Source organism: Rutidosis leptorrhynchoides, chromosome 6 (assembly GCF_046630445.1).
Source record: "Rutidosis leptorrhynchoides isolate AG116_Rl617_1_P2 chromosome 6, CSIRO_AGI_Rlap_v1, whole genome shotgun sequence".
In the NCBI taxonomy this organism is placed as follows: domain Eukaryota; kingdom Viridiplantae; phylum Streptophyta; class Magnoliopsida; order Asterales; family Asteraceae; genus Rutidosis; species Rutidosis leptorrhynchoides.
The window spans coordinates 338,312,640-338,326,732 of NC_092338.1; the positions used below are offsets into that span (position 1 = coordinate 338,312,640).

At 34.3% G+C, this 14,093-nt stretch overlaps 1 protein-coding gene across 1 annotated transcript; it reads left to right on the forward strand.

Moving 5' to 3' along the window:
* The first annotated feature begins 11,150 nt into the window (after positions 1-11,150).
* LOC139856021 (aquaporin SIP1-1-like) lies at positions 11,151-13,030 on the forward strand. Its single transcript, XM_071845259.1, has 3 exons — positions 11,151-11,448; positions 11,754-12,026; positions 12,884-13,030. The coding sequence occupies exons 1-3, from the start codon at positions 11,158-11,160 to the stop codon at positions 13,028-13,030; spliced, it is 711 nt and encodes a 236-aa protein (XP_071701360.1). The 5' UTR covers positions 11,151-11,157.
* Positions 13,031-14,093: the final 1,063 nt, after the last annotated feature.

Genomic DNA, 14,093 nt, shown 5'->3' on the forward strand with positions numbered 1-14,093 from the left:
TGGTATTACTGTAAATTCATGATGTCAGTAACATGTTTTGAACACTGTATTAGGTAGATTAGTCTCTTTTACTCTCATTTGATGATAACCTGACCTTAGGTCAATCTTAGAGTAACTTCCAAATCCTTGGAGCTGATCAAACAGATCATCGATTCTTGATAGCGAATATCTATTCTTGATAGTCAGTTTGTTCTATGTAATCAATAAAAAGTCTCATAGGTCCATCCTTCTTCTTAACAAAAAGAAACAGAGCTCAAACTCTGAACTCCTCAGCTTGGCATTCATAGCCAAAAACCCTTGTAGCTCTGGGGGTGTAAGTCTATACGGTGCGCGAGCCACTGGGGCTGCTCCTGGCACTAGGTTAATCTGAAATTCATCTTACGGTGAGGTGGAAGACTAGGTAACTCTTCTAGAAGAGCCTTAAGGAAAATTCCTAACGGTTGGGACATCTTCGGGTCCCTTAATTGTTGATTTAACTTTGCTTACATGTGCCAGAATTGAGAGACATCCTTATCTTACGTACTTCTGGACCTTCAAGCAATTAATGTAATGCAGCGGTGTACTGATCTTCTCTCCGTACACCATCGACGTCGGTAAAAGGAATTCGAATAGCCTCCTGGTCGCAGTAGCCTCGGTTATGTCGTTAGATAACCAATCTGTTCCAAACACGAGGTCAAAACTTCCCAGTTTAATTTTTCTATAGAGTACACGTTGTCTAAGGAAGATACTGGATTCTAAATGTTGTGAAGGAATTCTCTAGCGATAAAGCTTCTACTAGCACCGGTGTTGACAGTATATATAAACATTATGATTGATGAGTAAGAACAAACTCGTGATGAATTTCATTGAAGTTGATGTTGAAAGTAGGGTGAGTTATCAGACATGTCTCACATCGGTGGGGGAGAAAAACGGAATACCCTTTATGAGGAAGGGTGTGAATACCTCTTCTGGTAGACTTGTATTGGGAAACAAAATCGTGAAACTGCGGATAGCTGAATGATAGGTAAGTTGGAAGTCAAGTAGACAATATATACACGTATTGTACGAGCTGTTATTAGGAATCATCCTCTAAAGATGTATCAGAAATGAGTTGTGATGCATAGTAGCTAGTAGCAAATTGTGGAGGTTCTAGTAGTGATGAGTAGTACTTAGTAGTGGTAAGTAGCAATGGGTAGCATTAATTAGTAATTAGTAATGACAAGCAGTGACAAGTAGTGATCGGTCGAGACTAGCGGTGAGGGGTGGCGTTGAGTAGTAGTTAGCAACGATAAGTAGTAAGGAGTAGTGGTATGAGATGATGATTATGTTCCAAGCAGTGTCTTCGTAGTGCCAAGTAGTGATAGGTGGTGACGGACAGTGTCGAGTAGTGACGAGTTGTGACGTGATTACACGATTCTTATAGGTTATAATAATAATTAATTCGCACAGTGTAAATTTCTACTCATATTTGAGATTATACGGTTTATGTTCTAAACGGTGTTTATCCAAGTAACCTACTTGACTCGCTCCTAATTCCTTATTTTGAGATGTCGGAACTTCTATATAAGTTACCTTAATGTAATCCCGGTCATTACATTACGCTATCTCATATTTTCATTCGACATTACTCCATAAGTTTAACATAGCGTAGTCAACTTAATTTAATTAAGTCTCGCATCGTGTGTATGTATGCGATTCGTGATATAGTATTTAGTCCAAGTCCATATCATATGGGTATAGGGTATATATGTATGTGATGTAATGTGTAGCCCAACATGTGGCATAGTGAAGCAAACAGTGCAAGCATGGTGTATAATAGTCATCCAAGGCATACGGCTATAGACTAGACCCACTAATGCGCCCTACGGTTAGATACACTAATTCACCCTAGTTCCCTATGGCCAAAGCTCTGATACCAACTATAACACCCCGTCAGAACACACTAACGGAATGTTAACTCTGGTCCCAGTGCTTGGCTGACTTCTACGTAACAATAATGTTCTACAGCGGAAGCAATTAATACCTGAGAAATAACACACAAAACGGGTTAACAATAATGTTGAGTGAATCTACAGGTTTAAGTAAAAAATACAGTATGTTTAGGAAACAATTTTTAGAAAACGTTTATTAGCGAAAGACCACCAGTGTTTAATATTAAAAGTTTGCAGACAACATTTGTCAAGTTTTAGTCTGTTTGTGAACATCAATGTCAAGTTTCAGCTATGTATGACATTCAAAAATGTTTTGTTTCTCCTGCTTGTAAATCACAAGTTTAAGTAACCAATTGCAACGTATGAGACCACAAAGGTTTCATATATAAAGTTTGTAGACAGCACTGTGTCCTGTTTCAAATATTTGTAGACAATATCATGTCAAGTTTTAAATGTTCGTAGACAATACCATGTCAAAGTTTTATTTCTCTTGTATGTAAACCACAGTTTTAAGTAACGTAAAATAGTATCTGAAAAATATTATTCAGAAAAATAGTTCATTTGCATTTGACCACGAGATTTCAATAAGCACAACCCAAGCGTTGCTAAAATGTACATACATCCATGAGCACTTGAATACTAGCATAAAGACCTGCGTATAGTTTACAACTATACTTATCCTTTACCCCGTATATCGTATACACTTGTTCGAGTGTACATATAGTTCAAAGTAAATGCACCACAGTTATAGTAGGGTGAGGTTTGTCTAACCTAACGAATCCGTCCATCGAATTTGTGCTTACTCGAAGGTAAATTAAGTATTCAAGCTAGGGGCTTTGTGAACAATAACTCAATATGTATAATAGTACTCGTGTCAAAAGTAAACGCATTTGTAATAACATAAATGTAACCAGCATGTATTCTCATCCCAAAAAATATGTAAAAAGCGGGACTGTAGACTCACCTTTGAAAAGCTCGGTATGAAAAGTAAGCAGTAAGTAGCCTATACGGACTACGGTCGAGTAATGCAACCTAGATATATGTACTTAGGTTGGTCAATATTTGTATCTAATACAACAGATATTTCATAGAGTAAGTTGTCCTATTGCTCAGATCGACGCGTTTCAATGTAAAAGTTAACACAAAGTCAACTAGTTCAAGCAAGTCAACAAAAGTCAATCAAGGTCAAACAAAAGTCAAACTTGGTCAAAGTGGCCAACCAAAGTCAACACCTCAGTAGGTTCATGTCAATGATGGTCAAATAGTCAAACTTAGTTTATATCGTTCATTTCCAGTTTCAGTTTTAAGTTTTATCGATTACCAATATCGTTGTCATACCGCATGTTAAGTAGTGTGCAACTAAGCCACATATGAACATATGATAATCAATTTTCACTTATGAAATGTTATTGATCAGTATAAAATCTACATCCATACACAAGTTCAAAGTTATGTACCTAGCACAAAGCACATAATCGCATTCACAATACACATTGCACGAAATCAGTTTTAATCTGCGCATCAGTTTTATATTGGGCATAACCGGAGCTAGGAATATGAAAATCAAGCAAGGTCAGTGGCTAAATTTCAAGGACAAGATAAAATACCACATATAAAAAGATGAGTTGATTTGGTTTAGCCAATTGGTACATTTTATTCCGGCATGTCAGACGTTCTGTTTCAGTCTAATTCAGTAGTTATCAAATCTTTGGCCTTATTATGCATGATGTAGCAGGTTACAAGATTTTACATAAACTAGACTTTTGTTCCATAACATATAAAGAGTAAATATCCAGAATTTCAAGTCCGAAAACTATCCACAACTCAACTTATAGAGCTAAAGATGCGTACTTAGCAGATTCGGATAGAATACAGGTAGTCGTTTTCGCACGCACATTACGCAAGCTATACATATCCAATCATCACAAGTCGTAGATGAAAATTTATCTAAAACATATGAATTTTACATAAATGAAAAGACTTGGTTCAAAAACACATTTCAAATTGCTTTTAAAATCTGTTTTAAGTTACCGATTAAACGAGTTTTATCAAGAATAATCATTTAGGCATAAAATGAGTTTTACAACTCCAAATAGCATGATCTCCTAGGCTAAATTGAATGTTTCTAAATTATCTACACAATGGAAATTAGTTCATAACTCAATTCGTTACCCATTTGTCCAAAATTTGGATTATATCACAGATTTGCAACAAAACTTCAATTAAACATATCTTGCACATACGGTAACAAAAATACACAATTCCAAAGCCTAACATTATTAGTTTTTCGAGAGGATTATGAATATGTAATAATATGTAACATTCAAAAAGTTTAAGTTTCTGTAATCACACAAATCAAATTCAGGTTTAACCCTAGAAATGTCAAACGAACAAATTAACGCATGCAATTAATCATACATGTATAGACTTGAGCAATTGACAACATATACTATGAAATTTCATTAAAATCATATTTATGAAAATTATGGTTTATAGGTTAATACCTTTGATCAACAAATTAGTTATACCAACGCGTAGCTAACGACGAGAATTACAATCTTCGTGTTAAAAGTATAAGCTAAAATTTTTATTGAGTGGTGATGGTGTGGAGATGGTGGTCGACGAAGGAGGCAGGCGGAGGAAGAGGATCGACTGAATTAGGTTAGGAATATTATGTGCAGTGTTTTTGGTTACTAATTGATAACTCCTAAATTATACATGTTTTTGAATACATTTTAAGGAGTTATTTTGACATTTTAAAGACATTTTAAGTACTTTAACATACAAAAATGGATAAAATCAAGAAAAATGTATTTTTAATGTTTTGTTTGAGTTATGTATCAAATAGGATCAAAAACATGTAAAAACTGCAGAAAATTGGATGAAGCCGCCGGCCTGACACTTGAAGCCGCCGGCTTGGACAAAAAGTTCCAGAAAATCCAAAAAAGTTCCAGAACTCTGCAGAAAACATCAGACAGCAATAAAGTCGTCGGCTTGCATTTGAAGCCGTTTGCCTAAATCCAGTTTCGTGTACTTAAAGCCCAAGAAAAGTTAAAAATGGAAACGATATCAAAATGATTGTCGGATCCCTGAAGCTGCCGACTTCCCACTTAAAGCCGCCTGCCTAACTAGGACGGTTACACGTTTGTGTACTTGCGGATCACATAAAACTTGGAAAATGAGTCACCGACCAACTGAAGCCGCGGTCTTCCCAATGAAGCTGCCGGCTTGGCCACCGAGTTTGAAAAGTATAAATATGGGTCTTCTGTATTAGTTTTCAATATACCTTTGTTCTTATTTCATTTTTCTTTTAGGGTTTTCTCTAAAACCCCTTAGATTAGGCTTTATTTTCAATTGTAATCAAGATTATCAAAGTTATTAATTCAAGTTTCTTTTCATCTACCTTTTTGAGGTATGAATCTATCTTTATATTATCGTTTATTATGTTTTATTTACTTTAACTGCTTCTGTTCGTCTTCCACTATGAACTAAACGTTCATAGTGGTTACGTGGACGAAAACTAACTTTGTCTGGGAATCAGATGAAGCCGCCGGCTTCCTCAGTTAAAGCCGTAGGCTTGATTGAGCCAAAGCCGCTGCTTCGTGCGTATATTCGTACAGTTTCTGGTTTTTTCCATATCTGTATAAATTGATTTTCTGTGATGATTGTTTAACTGTTTTGAATCTGTTATGTTTTAATATGCTTGCTTGCCATGCTTAATGATTAGATAACATGATTTAAGGATTGATTAGTACTTGATCCAATTATCTATTATTCAATTCATGCTACTTGTTTAGATCTAGTAAATCAAACTTGTTAAATTGGATTGCATGCAACTACGTTAAATAACATAGTTAGTGATAAATCTGTTGAATTCGAATTACGCTTATTTAATAGAGTTTGATATTGTTAGGATTTGTCGAAGATCCTCTGTTTAGATGTGTTTGATTAATGATTGCATGAGAACCAAGTAATAATTGATTTCAGCTAGTAACTTGAGTTGATCTACTTGATGTTTAATAGCTTATATAATTTTTCAGTCTATTTGCATGTTGATCCGCATCACAAGGTTGATATGTATCATGTAATTGAATTAAATACTAAGAATTGAGATGATAGTCATGCACATCACGTGTCTAGCATATGCTTTAAGTCCTACCTATTGAATGATATGCAACACTTAGCTTAGCCTGCTTAGGGATAATAGTTGGTCTATGATTATTATCTTACTTAGTGTTAATATAAATTATGAAACTTGCCTAATATGATTCTCGTATGAGTTGTTCGTTCATGTAACTACTTTTAATTATAATTGTTTATCTTTATTTCTTGCTTATTATCTTGTTATTCTTATTAATTAAAAATGTATCTTCAATCATCTCTTTCCTAAGAGATAAAAATCTATAATATTAAAAACACATAAAAATCTATCTTTAGTTCTTTAATAAGAGCTAAGCTATATAATAAAACAACTCTTATCTGCTTCCACGCTCTTTTGGGACGATAACCTAAAAACTACATCTGACTGGATTTTGTTGCTCGTTAGGGTGTTAAAAGTAAAATAAAGGTTTTATAAATTTAAAAGTTGAAAGGCAAATTAAGCACTACTGCACACACTTTTGACACATCAACTTTTGGCGCCGCTGTCGGGGAGCACGGTAAAGTCGAAAATTGGATATATATTGGTTATTGATATTTCTTGAAAACAAGTGATGACGGTCTTCCTTTAGGGGAGGGATGTTGGGGTTCCGATTTAAAAGCTCCTGCTCGAACTTAGACACTGACGGTCACTTAAGTATTGAAAGATTCAATAATCCGATTTATGTTTGATTATTTGTTGTCAAGCGATAAAAGTTGTTCTATAATATATATATATATATATATATATATATATATATATATATATATATATATATATATATATATATATATATATATATATGTACTATCACATTTATAATTAGTTAAATTTTAGCATATTAATATTAATATAATATTAAATCTTAGTTATTTATTCCTTCCATATTATATTAGAATCTTAATTCTCTAAATCCATTTCCTAGAATATTTGAAGATGACAGAATCTATTTCAATACCACAACCTACCATTTCACCAACTATGTTATTCGAGGAGGATAGGTTGCTAGAAAACACTATGTTAGTGGAAACTGCTCCAATTTTAAGGTTAGATGATATTGATTCTTTTCTTGAGGAAGACCTTTGGGAATTAATGGATGTAGACATGGGAGATTTCACACCTATAAGTAATAAAGATGAAGATCTAGATGCCGATTTTAACGAGTTTATGAATGTCAACATCAATGATGAATCCGAGAATGAACTGTTTGAAATATTTACTAAGAAAGAACTTATACCAGAAACACCACTTGAAATATATATAACTCCGATAGACTTCGTGTATCCTAAAAAAATTATTATCGGATGTGAAATGGTATTTAAAGACTCATTTTGGCAAGAACCCGCAACAAAAACAAACTTATTGCCGCAAGACCTACACAATGGGAAACTATTAATGGACATACGGGTTAATTTCAAAATTTTGAACAAACAGCAAATTAAGTGTTGAGTCCCCAAAGTAATTAAGGATTTAATTATGACAAAACAGAAATTTATTTGCACTAAAATGTAATGTGCAGTCAGCACAAGTTTATTTATGTATAGACAGCAGATATTGTTATGTCGAGTGTCTAGTATGTTGTCTAGTCTACCAGCACAAGGTAGACAGTATTCTTCGATTAGCACATGATGTGTACCCAGCAATTCAGGAATATCAAGTGACTCAGCATAGAAGAACCAGCATGGCTGGAAAGCAGCATACAACACAAGACAGCTATGCTCCATTACAAGCATAGCGTTTTCCTGAGTGGTCTACATCAATTGTACTATTCAACAGAATTCAAAGACGGAGTTGAACAGAAAAGGACACGCGTCGGCGGCTGACAAGTGACCTTACAAGACCACGTAGGAATGCAGAAGTTTAACGCATGTGCAGACATGTGTTATCCTTTGTCAACACCTAGGGAACACAACATTCTATTTGTTTAATTAGATAGTGGTGCCAAACCGAATTGGGGTGTTCTTGCAAATAGCTACCAAAGAGGAAAGAAGGGAGCATGCTCTCTGACATAATTGTTCCCAAAAGTACAGACATCCTATGTACCAGTGGACGTTTAGCATGTTTTTCTCAGGTATTTACTTTAGCTAACGCTTCCGCAACAAGAGAATAGTTTAGAGGTCAAGCATGACATCATTTTAATTTTCAACTTATAGAGTGGCATTCTTTATTAACTTTACTTTTGTCGTACATTTTATTATTTTGGTTGTATGTACCTTGGCTCTTTTGTCAACTTAATGTAAAACTCTTTTTGCATTAAATGAATGCTAACTTTTGAAAAACTTGACTGGACTTTGACATCTAGTAACATGCCGCGTCATGACACATTTTGACGGGGTGTTATGTGCACCAAACCTCTTGAGCCAATGAACACCTGGAAAACAAATGATCACTAAACTCGGTGCCATGGATGCACACTGGGGAAACAATCGAATTTAGATCCAATCCTTTTACATAAAGATTCCAACAAAGTGGAAAGGAATCCAATTTTACTCTAAAAAAAACGTTACTTTTCTTGGGACATTTTTAAACCACTATGTAGCTATCGGCAAAAAAGATAAACGATTTCGATGAATATGTTCACTGGCTTCTTTAACTGAAAATAAACCATTTGAATTTAGCGCAAAAGACCAACGATCATCACAGTCCGAAAGGTGTACATTCCGAATGTCATCGTAAAGAGAAGATATAGTCTGAACATTTAGACCACCATTTACATCTCTAGACCAAGTCCATTCCCAATCACCGTTAACCCACTTATCGACGATAGTATCAAATTTTTTCACATATAAATGGTACCATCCGTTATAACGAGATGCTAAAGAAGAATTACCACATGAAATATCATGCCGAAACCGCACCTTTCTCTCGTTTCCCACTTCCAGCCGGATTAGATTAATAGGGACTAAAATAGTCTTACATCATCTATCAACGATCGCACCCAAGTGCCACTACTGGAAGTTTTATCAAACGTGGCTCCATGGATTAATTTAATAATCTTTACCCAAAAATCATCCGAACTAGTTGAGTGACGCCAACGCATTTATGTATAAGCGCAATATTAACCGCTTTAAGACTACCATGTCTAACCCGCGTTTTTCAAATGAAGCTAAAACGGAGTCCCATTTAATCCACGCTATCCTCTTCTTGTAAACACTACCACCCCAAAAAAATCTAGCACGGATTGACTCGAGATTTTTAATAACTGTTTTCGGGCACTTGAAAACGGACATTAAATAGATCCCGAAACTACCCATGACCGATTTAAGTAACGTCAATCTACCCCCGAAGAGATTAAAAACTCTCCTTCCATGAAGACAATCTTGACTGAAAATTATCAGTCAACTCTTCCCAATTCGAAACTAACTTCATATTCGATCTAATAGGAATACCAAGGTATTTAGCTGGAAATGAACTCGTCCGGCAATCTGCTTCATTCGCAAACGAATTGATAATAGAGTCTTCTACACCTACACCGAACACATAAGACTTGGAAACAATGATTTTTAAACCCGATACCAAAAACTAAACTTCTAAATCGGAATAATGTGATCCAACTCTTGTCGACGACAATCGGAAAGAATAACAACGTCATTCGCATATAAAGAGATTTTGTCACATTTAAACCAACTTTAACCCCACGAATACAACGAGTCTCCTTTGCTTTATGAAACGCCAAATGAAGATCATAGTTTAGTTAAGTGAATTGTTATGCGCTAATCCTAAATAAATTATGATAAAGTTAAGTGCACTTTTGTGTGTTTAATAAATCAAAATTTCAAACTGAAAGTTGAAGCAAAGTAACCTTTTATTATGTGATGACTTTCCTAGTCACAAGTCATAACAACTTTTTTTGTTACGTATAAACAACGAGGTTTGATCTTTTATACCATCATTATATCATTTATGTATATAAAATGTATACGTGTATGACTACGGGGCTGTTTCTTTTGGGATTATTGAGATTAATTGTTGCAAAAGCTTATTCGGTCACCAGTTTGTTTGTTTACTTGTGCATTAATGATTAATAAAAAACTAAAGTAATGCCTTTCTCGGTCACCCTAAAATCCAGTGTAGTCCCCATATAGCTACTTTTCTTTACACTATTTTCCATCTCTACCCTCTAACACCTAACCTTTCTCTTTCACTATTTTGTCTTCAATTTTTTTCTTTCTTTCACTTATCTTCTATGTTAGAAGAAAAATACGAAAAACATCTGACGATAAAAATGTTGAAGATTTATGATAACTTTTGTAGTATTGATGGAACAAAATTACTCATCTTCTGTATCCATTTTTCTCAAGAAATTAGACATCTCTGAGTAAGAATTATGAACGTGAACTGGGTCTCCTAATTTCTAATTTCGCATATCAAATCTTGAAACGTGCATCTTCAGTTCGTAACCCATTTGGATGAATATAAAAAAATACTATTATTTTTTTCGAAAAAATGAGTGGAGTATTGTACTTTATGTATGTATTTGATAACAGTTACGGGAGTATTTTTTAAAATATAAGTAGTGATTTTAAGATGATGTTTGATTTGCTAATTAGTTAAAGATGTATGGAATTTAATTATATGTAGCAATTTATATTTAGGGGCAAATTAGTCATTTAAACTATTCAGTGCGTTCATTCAGCATAAAAAGTAAACAACATTATTGTTTTAGTGATTACTCCATATTGTCATCCATATCCATACTGCCATCTATATCCATATGGAACTTAATAGCAAAAAAAGTAAATAGCCCCTTAGTACTCAATTGAGTATTTCTGCTTCTTTGTTCGTTTGTTTGTTTGTTAATGGTTATGGTTACGTTGCACAACTAGTCACAAAAATACTAAAGTGCAATCTTTTTTTCAACAAATCAGCTGTTAGACTAACACCAATAAACGGCAAAAATAATCTAAAGCAAACTTTTAGTGACCACTAAAAATTCACCTCAACATAACTCCACCAACCTACAAGAGATAGTTGGTCAATCACACTCATCATACCATCATCATTATTATATTTTATATTACAAAATAAAAATCAGACCCAAAAAATCTGCACATACATTTACATCTCATTGTGTTACATATATTCTGTTGAATTAGGAAACACTGCAATATGGGTATAATCAAAGCTGCAATTGGTGATGGTGTGTTAACCTTTTTATGGGTATTTTGTGCTGGTAGTCTTGGTGCTTCCACTTCTGCAATTGCTAAAGCTACTGGAATTCAAGGACCAGCTTCCGTCTTAATCACATTGTCCTTAGTTTTTATTTTGTTGTTTGTTTTTGGTATTATGTCTGGTGCTTTAGGTGGTGCTAGTTTTAATCCTACCGGTACAGCCGCGTTTTATGCCATCGGTCTTGGTGGTGATTCACTCATCTCCGTTGCAGTTCGGTTTCCTGCTCAGGTAAACAAATTTTAAGGTCACCAAAGGGTCAATGGCCCAGGGTCGGATATTGAGTTGAGCCCAAAAGCTATAGCCCAACATTACATACCTGGTTCCATTTGATTTGATAATACATTTTCTACAACTATTATTTTGATTGATGATAGTATTTATCACAACTTTTAGTATTATTGAACTTATTATTATTATATATATTAAAATTAAAAACTTTCACATATAAAAGACACTTTTATTTATTGAACCTGGACAGTCGGGGGTCGGCATTTGTATAGATTCGTTCAAAATCTAATACAATTTGTTGACAGGCAGTTGGTGCTATAGGTGGTGCACTGGCTATTATTGAACTCATGCCAAAGCAATACAAACACATGCTTAAAGGACCTTCTCTAAAAGTCGATATGCATACGGGGGCACTCGCTGAGAGCTTGCTAACCTTCACGAGTACAATGTGTGTTCTATACGTTATACTTAAGGGACCAAAAAGCGCTGTTATGAAAAACGGGCTGCTTTCCATGTCGATCGTGACACTTGTTATTTTTGGTCGTGGCTATACCGGTCCTTCAATGAATCCTGCCAATGTAAGTTTTACTGCTCAAGTTCATCTGTAGCTATTTAAAATCTGAAGATTTTTTTTTTAATAAAACTAAAATCTGAATGATTTAATACATGTCATTTAGATACTTGTAGTTGTACTTGATTATATGTGATAATTTAGTTAGTAACGAGCGTAAACGTATAAGGTTTTTCTGTTTAGATAGAAGAAATAACTCATAAAATATACAACAACAACAACAACAATACTCAATCCCGCATATGCGAGGTATAGAAAGGTGAGATGTAGATAATCCTTCCTCTAACCACGAGTCGAATAAAAATTCTCTATCTCTACCCACATAAAAAGAAAGTCATAAATTATATATGTGTTTATGTGATATGATTTTGTACCCAACAAGTGCTTTTTATTAATACTGCATACACACCGACTCATTAAATATATAGTCAACGACATGACTCGAACTCAAAACTTATTAATTACTGTAGTATCTTATCTTCAAACCTTGGTTTTGTTTTAAACTAGTGCTAATTTGTCTAGCTAACAATATTTAGCATTTGGTTTCTGCAATGTAATGAAGGCAGTGGCGATTCCAGGATGAAAACCTTATGGGGTCCCAAAAAAAAAATTTCGAAGCTAATTATATTTGAAGTGTAATTTAGTGGTCATTTACCTTTAAAAATCATAAATACTACGAATATATGGGGTCCCGTAGTTAAATTTAGTGGTGTCCTATACAATTTAAAATACACATTCAATAAAAATTTTATACACTAGTGGGGTCATAGGACCCCACCCCTTATGCCTTAGAATCGCCATTGAATGAAGGCTACTTACTCTCGTGCCGGTCTTGATTTGATGCATTTCGAGTATTTTATGCAGGCGTTTGGATGGGCATACGTGAACAACCGACATAATACATCAGAGCATTTTTACGTTTACTGGATATCCCCATTTGTAGGGGCGATATTAGCAGCGTGGACATTCCGTCTCCTCTTTCCACCACATCCAAAGCAAAAGTCCGCTTGAAAATTGGTACAAGCCGGGAAATTAATTATAATCTTTGTACCCACATTACCATATAAATAGATTTGTGGAATTAACTTTAACTTTTATATATGGAGTTCGAACATGAATTATTCCAAATATCCAACGATTTAAAAGTGGAAATATTCACTTCATAAGACCATATGTTGTGCAAATACAACGTAAGTTGTTGTAACACAATGGCCACAGCTAACATTCTGCAGCAGTTGTGGATGGCACTGGCACATTGTTGCCATTCTAAGGGTGGACCACGGTTTCGACAATCGGAAAAGAGTAATTTTGATTGGCGAGAATTATTTATTTATTTATTCATTCAACTACCAAAAATATTTTATCACGTCATTTACAACAATTCACTAACACCAACATTTATCATAGTGACTCGTCTTTCCCACAACACTGTCACATCAATGTAATTACCGCCTACAACACAATGCTACCACATTTACAGTTTCCACAATATCTAAAAACATTTACTAATTATCATGAGTTTGACACTGTTCATGAGGGAAAAAGGGTCTTTTATTAATTTATTTTGTTTTTCAATTTTTTTAAAACGTTTGGGTTATCCAGTTTTAAACTTTCTTTGAATTAAATATATATCGTTTATACGGAAACAAATTAAAAAACTTTCTAGTTAAAACTACAAATCATGTATTTCTACAAATTTGAATGTGCATATAGTTTTACAAACATTTTATAAAGAAGTTAGCTTCTAGTGTCAAAAAAAATGAATATAAATATGTAACTTCCGTATGAGTTGTATATTGGTTAAATAATAAAATAAACATCATGAATCATATTTACTAGTTTAAGACCCGCGGATTCGCGGGTTTTTGAAAGAAATTTTTGTTGTTGTGGAATCTATGTTAATCGTAATGTAGTAAACTTGAGATCGATGAAAAGAAAATCACAATCTCGAGAGATATTTTATAGCAATTTAGTTGAACTTCCTGGCAATAAGTTTTTCAATGCCCCAATAGTCATTCATGTGGAACCTATGAAATCAACGAATTTCAGGTTAGTTTTGTCCGCCATGGTTGCT